Raw genomic sequence first — 7,334 nt, 5'->3', positions numbered from 1 at the left:
GCCACAAGAAAAGAGCAACCAAGAACAAACACCATTGTAAGTACAACCTATATGTATGTTTATTTATTTTCCCTTTTGTACTTTAACTATTTGCACATCGTTACAACACTGTACATAGATATAATATGACCTTTGAAATGTCTTTATTATTTTGGAACGTCTGAGTGTAATGTTTACTGTACATGTTTTATTGTTTATTACACTTTTGTTTATTATCTATTTCACTTGCTTTGGCAATGTAAACATATAATTCCCATGCCAATAAAGCCCTTGAATTGAAATTGAATTGAGAGAGAGAGAGAGATGGCTGGCTGGCCCAAAAACATTTTCACCTAAGCGGAGGGCCAAAGCAGGAATTAAGGAGAGATGATAGGATCCAGAAGGAGGAGTGGGAACGGTTATCACAGTAAGAAACCAACATCTGGGGGTTATGGATGATTTTAAGAGAGGATTAGTAGTGTGAACAATGAGTGGAAAATGTATGAATAGATAAGATGTAACAAGAGACAGAGCGCGAGAAAGAGAGATTGAGAGAGAGCTGTATAGAGGGTGAGGGAGGGAGACAGTGTGACTGTGAGGGATGGAGGGAGGGAGGGAAAGACACAGCAACAGGAGTCTGTATTATATCTGAACAGGATTAAGACTGACCAGAAACACATGCAGAGAAGGTCTTGTAATGGTTTACAATGGTGTGTACAGCAGTTTGTAATTTGGGATAGGAAATGGGGCTAATATTTAAGATAACAGGCGTACATATGGAAAGGGGGAGGAAGACATCCCAAAAGCACACATATGTTTTAGGGTGGATGCCATTCTCCTTCCTGCATTTATCAGAGCTTAAGAGCCCTATTCAATAAATACGGGGGGGCCAGGAGAGACGACAGTTTCTTTTTTGCACTGAATTACTAAGAGGATGAATGTATAATTTTGATCTAGATTAAGTTCTGAATTACTGCTTTGCTTTGTAACATTTCGCTTCCGCCTTGAACCAGGGACCCTCTGCACACATCGACAACAGACACCCTCGAAGCATCGTTACCCATCGCTCCACAAAAGCCGTGGCCTTTGCAGAGCAAGGGTTACAACTACTTCAAGGTCTCAGAGCGAGTGACGTCACCGATTGAAACGCTATTAGCGCGCACCCTGCTAACTAGCTAGCCATTTCACATCGGTTACACTCACCCCACTTTTGACCTCCTGCTTTTCCGCAGCAACCAGTGATCCGGATCACAGCACCAATGTAACAGTTTTGCTTCCGTCCCTCTCCTCGCTCCTACCTGAGCTCGAACCAGGGACCCTCTGCACATATCGACAACAGCCACCCTCAAAGTATCGTTACCCATCGCTCCACAAAAGCCACAGCCCTTGCAGAGCAAGGGGAACAACTACTTCAAGGTCTCAGAGCAAGTGACATCACTGATTGAAACGCTATTAGCGCACCCCGCTAACTAGCTAGCCATTTCACACCGGTTACACTTTCACACAATTTCAAATCAGCCTGGAAATCCAGTTACCGGTTTTTGAGTTGGGCCCTAATGTAACAGTTAGTGGATTCCAAAAGCCAAAATCTAAAAAGTGTCACCAACCCTCACAACTGAAGATATTCCAACATTCCTGATTACGACAACATTGGTTCCTTTGCTGTGGCGCCAAGTGCAAAGGACATCTCATTCATTATTCTGACAAAGAACAGAGAATCATGTCAAATAGCACCTTGAGGAAGTAAAAACCAACTGATGACGGGACACCCTGAGGAGAATGGTGCATGACAGAGGTATAATGTATAATATCAAATGTATAATATCATCACCCAGGAAGAACACACACAGCACAGAAAAGAGAGAGGGGGAAAAGGAGAAGAAATTAGAGACCTCCCACAAAACCCACCAGACAGAAAATCAGGTGACCAGCAGAGGTCACTTATTGTGAGAGCAGAGGTTAATCATAGTAATTTATACATTCAGCATGTTCTGGACATGTAGGTCATAAAAGAAGATATAAAAATCATTTATCACTGTGGTATGAGTATTTTTTTTAAACAGATAAGTTGAGAAAGGGAACATTTGTGGGCAAGTAAGGTGAACAATGACTAATCCTCATGTGAATATGTTTGTTCGGGGTCACTAATTCCCAGGGGTGCAACTTTCCTTGGGACGGGAGGGACATGTCCCTAAAAAAATTATGTCTACAAAAGGAAAGCATTGGGGTCATCAACTGTCCACGTTAGGGTTAGGGCAACAGTGTGCTTTAGGACCATGCGGATGCCTCTGGGCGGTCAGGTAGGCTGTTTGGAGTGTTAATCAGACTGGATAAAACTTTTTTTTTTTTTACTATGCCCCCCCACTTCTAAAACCAAAGTTGTGTCCCTGCTAATTCCTATGAGTCAGAAGAATGTTTAAGAGTTGAACATTGACAGGGTTAAATAGGGTATTTCACTACAGGCAAACACTCCATGATAGGCTACTTTTATTCATTAAAATCATAGCAGACTGGGACACCAACTGCCTAAACGGACCTCTTTATTCCATCTCTTTATGCATTGACAAAGGCCTTGTGACTGAGACATAGCATGTGGCTGGCTGTATGTGTAGTTTTTACTCCTTATCACTCACTCTTCATCAGGACAGGTAGTTGTCACATTGTGACATGTGGTGGGTCTGTCGCCTGGCCAAAAGTTCCAGCGGAATGTGACATGAGATGTGGTGTTATCAGCAGGTGTAAGGCATATTTGTGGAGGGGATATGAATACGACATTTTGTTATAGGGAAAGGCACGAGGGCTCACACAGAGAAAGGCTAAACGCACTCTTCTTCGGTTGATTGAGTTGACTCGCTGTGGTTGTTGGTGGTGGTAGATACGCCCAGTGTTCAAGGTGTTTCAGGATCGCATGAGAGCGTTCAGCGTTTCTGTTTCAACGCCCGCCTTCGTTCATTATAGAGCTCACTCGCTAGTCACAGACTTGACACAGCGTTCACAGCAGTAGATTTTAACCTATTAACGTTATATATTAATGTTACCTCCACGGATGCGCTCTCTATATCTCTGACACACACGCTCTCTCTTTCAGAACTCTCCTTCCCTCCCTAGTAGAGTCATAGCCTGTATCTGTATGCCCAAAGAGATAATACCGGTGTGTGTTAAAGGTATAGTGTTGATGTAATGCCAGTGAGTAAGCTATAGGGATGAAGACGAACGGAATGGACACTCAGACATGTTTGATTGATTTACATTGTTGATAATAGGCAGAAAGATTGAAAAAAGTGAGAAATGAAGTTAAATATAATAATAACAATATATTATTATACACAACCCTCTAGCCAATTGTATTATTACACACCAGTCCCCACTCCCCTCTGGTGTAGCAGCAGCTACCCTCGAAGGTGCGCACTGCAGGTGAGCGCTATCCTTTCAGCACCACACTGTCCTTACGCACGGCAGTAACATTTAACCTGGGCGTTGCCTTTATCGAAATACACCAGATGTCGTGTCCATTATCGTTATATAGGCCTGCTATAATTTGAACATCCGATAAACGAAGTAGTCTTGGCAACATTTGTTACTGGCTGTCATGAAGACTCCATAAACACAAATAAGGAGACACATGGGGAAAGTTTCAAACAGGTGAAGGTTTTGCAACAAGTTGATAAGTAGGCTATTGGTCATCATCTAACAGATCTCAACTTTCATCCAACAGATTGAAACCAATTATGAGCGTTTAGGGGGAGGCAGGTCAGTGAAACCAAGCCAATTACACAATGAGGCATTACTTAGATGGAGTTGTACCAACGAAAGTAAACAAAACGAATTTTAAACCGGGCGAAGGCTTCAGTTGACTTGTTCCTCTCAGTCCGTTGGCACCTATTCATGAATCGATGTTGGAATTACGCAAATAATATAATAATTACGAAAGCTTGTGTCATGGTGGGTAATTGTATTGTCTTTCAGTTTATTTGTTATTGCTTTGTAAAGTGACGAGGTTATTGGAAGTTATTATGAGTATATGCAAGACGAGATGCGGTTATCTGTGAACGTTCACATCGGTCATTTGGAATTTCAGTTCAAGGAAACAATTAAAAAAAGCTTCCTGGTAAGCGCGTATTGCAGATAGGCTATAAGTGGAGTGACGAAAAAGGGAGAGCGCAAAGAAATTGACAAGGCAGAGCGGATGATCGGGAAATTTGAGTGATGTTTCCTATTTACGAGTGTTCATAACGCCATTCTAATTGAAGACATGGTGATCCTCGAGGGACAGCTCCTTACGCATGAGAGCGAGAATAAAAAGTGAGTGGCACCCTGACAAACAACCTGAGACTTCATCAAGGCGCACACAGAAGTTAGCCTATAGGCTATATGGAGCAGACCTTTTAATTACTTTTCCATTCTCTCCCATCAATTCGGTCAAGGAAGGATCAGAAGATGACCGTACTTGCAGCCCAAATACACTTCTTATAAAAACTGATGATTCTCTCCTTTCCTCTGTGGTCGTGTTTTAAATCGTGGAATGGTATGGGGCAGAACGGTGGCGAAGACTGAATTATCCGGCGCGGTTCAATAGCGTTGACATTAAAACATCGACGGATTTACTGGAGGATATTAGAAACGGAGACAAAACAGGTAATTTCACAGTTTTCCATCGGACTTCTCTCTGACACTTTCTCAAGTGCACAGCATTCTGATTAACTATAGCACTTTATTTCATAAAGGCAACATTAATGTCCAACATAAGCAGAACCATTGGAATTGCTATAAGGAATTGTAACAAAAAGTTAACTTGTTTGGAACTAACCTACAAAGTTGACCGTCTATTTTGTTTGAATAAACAAATATGGATCGATTTGATCAATGAAAGTTGGTTCGTCGCCTGCTAATCTCCTATAGAAAGTAGATATCCTATTTGCTTGCATGAATGGGTGTGAATAGGTAATATATAATATAATACAATTGTATTTTACATGCTTCTTAAACAACAGGTGTAGACTAACAGTGAAATACGCTGTTTAAGAGGACAGGATATATAGGCATGGTAGATGTGGGGTTATATAATGTAATAATTTATATTGGAGAAATGCTGAAGATAAGAACACAATGTAATGGTTCTGTGCGTCAGAGGGCTTCATTTGTGACCCCCAAGTCTTAACTCTTGCAGGGGTCTCGTTAAACTCACCGCAGAGTCAGAGAGGGAGATCCCTTTCCTCAGCCTGCCGTAGCAATGAGCGGACTGTGCAAGCCTGTAGTTATGGGACTCATATTGCTGATCTGCAGTACTACCAGCCACTGTGAGGAGAGCGCGCCAGCCACGGCTCCCACGGTCGCGAGGAACGACAAGAGCCTACTCAGGCGGATTGCAGACATAGTGAAGCACGTGGAGGAGAGCCGCGGTGAGAACGGCACGAACGCAGCATCGCAGTCGACTTCTAGAAGAGAATCCCCAGTTGAGACAAAAAGGGATTTACGAAACCTCAAAACAGATAGTGGCGATCAAATTATTGGTGAGTTTGCACATTGACAGCTGGGCGTTACCATGAACTCCAAAATATGTTGTATAACAGTCTTAAATGGTGGTGTAAAAAGACCACCACGGAATGTAAAGCGCTATGAGGGTACTGGGTGCACATCATTCAAATATGTTATGCCTTGGGAATTTTGAAGTTGCTGAATCTTAAGAAAGTGATTTACATTTGACATTTTAGTCATTTAGCAGATGCTCTTACCCAGAGCGACTTACAGTTAGTAACACACTTTGATCTCCTGTTCTCACCCCCTGCCTTCTTTTTTGTCTTTCAGAAATATTTCCTAGAGATCTCAGAAAGAAAGAAAAGTTTTTAAAACACTTAACAGGTGAGATACACATCATATGATGTGTGTGTGTGTGAGAGAGAGAGAGATTTGAGAAGGGTGGGTCAGGATGTAAAGGACAAGAAAAGGAGAGAAAGGTGATAGTAGTTGGTCTGCTCGGCTTTAACTCAAAGGCTTTCTCTGTCCCTCAGGTCCTCTGTATTTCAATCCCAAATGCAGGAAGCACGTATACAGACTATATCACAACACCAGAGACTGCACAATACCTGCATGTAAGTTCCTCAACCTCTTCATATGACAAAGAATACATTTTCCCTGGATTTAAAGCCGTGTTTATAGGCACACCACATGTGTTATGTATAAGGGGAGGCATAGTACTGTCTCCCAGGCATTCATTCATCCCTCTATTTCTTTTCTTTCCTTTTAAGACTTCAAAAGATGTGCACGGCTTCTCACACGCTTAGCAGGGAGCCCACGATGTACAGAAGGGTAGCAGAAATCAAGTAAGTGTGCATATAATTTTTAAAAGAGTTTTTCCTAGTCAGGTCACATGGTCTGGAAGAGCACAGGGCTCTAAGTATTGTGTATGTTTGTTTATGGCTCAGGTCCTTGTCTATTCAGTGAAACTAATAACAGTCTAATGGGCTTTACACAGGTCAAACAGAAAGTGTTAATCAAATACACCTGTTACATGTATAATAATATGCATTGTTAAACCTGACACAAATCAATAGTACTTATCCCACATAAAAAATACTTGTTGCAAAAGTGAAATGTGACCTAAAACACCTGGCCAAGGTGAACTGCACCTCACATGGTTTCAATTTACTGCGTAGAGTCATAGCATTAAGTTGAAAGGAAGAAGTTAAGTAATGTTAAAATGTCTTTCTCAGCCTTATAGGTAGATCTAATCAGTGCCATGCACGGTGTCCACACAGTTTTTGGAGCACAGCATGAAATGCAGATCTGTAACAAATCATGTTTCTTTCTCCATTTTTCATGGTACTTTTGGAGAGGAAAGAATTTCTGGGCGCTGCCAAGTACGAGAGAGCACTAAATTTCACTTCCTCTCTCTCGCAGGTTGAAGCCAAACCAGAGCTGTCCAGAAGAGAGCCCTGACAAAAAGTGCCTTAGACAACAACAGGGAAACCAAACAAACTCGAACCAGTCACGTCCGCCATTACGCAGTATCTGTCACCAGAGTTCACTATTTTACAAAGACATGGATTACCACTCACAGGCCTCCCTGGACCCTACACAGTCTGTGGTCACTGCGGGTCTTGACAAGAGACTATACAGAAGATACAGAACGTGAAGGGGGAAAAATGGCAGCAACCACAGATTTTGGGGTTATTATTGTCCTGCTGGCTGGACAAACTCTACTTTCTTCTTTCTTTCTTGGTTTTTACCAAAAGAGAAAAGGGATTGCTTTTGTTTGTTTTTAAACCCCCCCCCCCCCCCCTCCCCAAAAAAAACAACAACAACAATTGAAATCAATCAAATCTTTTGGTTGGGTTGCGACATGCCTTTTTAGATTG

The 7,334-nt window shown here is 42.0% G+C and overlaps 1 protein-coding gene across 1 annotated transcript; it reads left to right on the top strand.

Annotated features, from left to right (window-relative positions):
• Positions 1-3,829: 3,829 nt before the first annotated feature.
• Positions 3,830-7,256, top strand: LOC129825712 (ALK and LTK ligand 2b-like). The gene is made up of 6 exons (XM_055885896.1): positions 3,830-4,614; positions 5,147-5,489; positions 5,785-5,838; positions 5,988-6,068; positions 6,225-6,299; positions 6,877-7,256. The coding sequence occupies exons 2-5, from the start codon at positions 5,210-5,212 to the stop codon at positions 6,287-6,289; spliced, it is 480 nt and encodes a 159-aa protein (XP_055741871.1). The 5' UTR covers positions 3,830-4,614; positions 5,147-5,209; the 3' UTR covers positions 6,290-6,299; positions 6,877-7,256.
• Positions 7,257-7,334: the final 78 nt, after the last annotated feature.

This window comes from Salvelinus fontinalis, chromosome 27 (assembly GCF_029448725.1).
Source record: "Salvelinus fontinalis isolate EN_2023a chromosome 27, ASM2944872v1, whole genome shotgun sequence".
Taxonomy (NCBI): Eukaryota; Metazoa; Chordata; class Actinopteri; order Salmoniformes; family Salmonidae; genus Salvelinus; species Salvelinus fontinalis.
The sequence above is the reverse complement of the archived record's forward strand: the minus strand, read 5'-3'. Positions and strand labels throughout refer to the sequence as shown.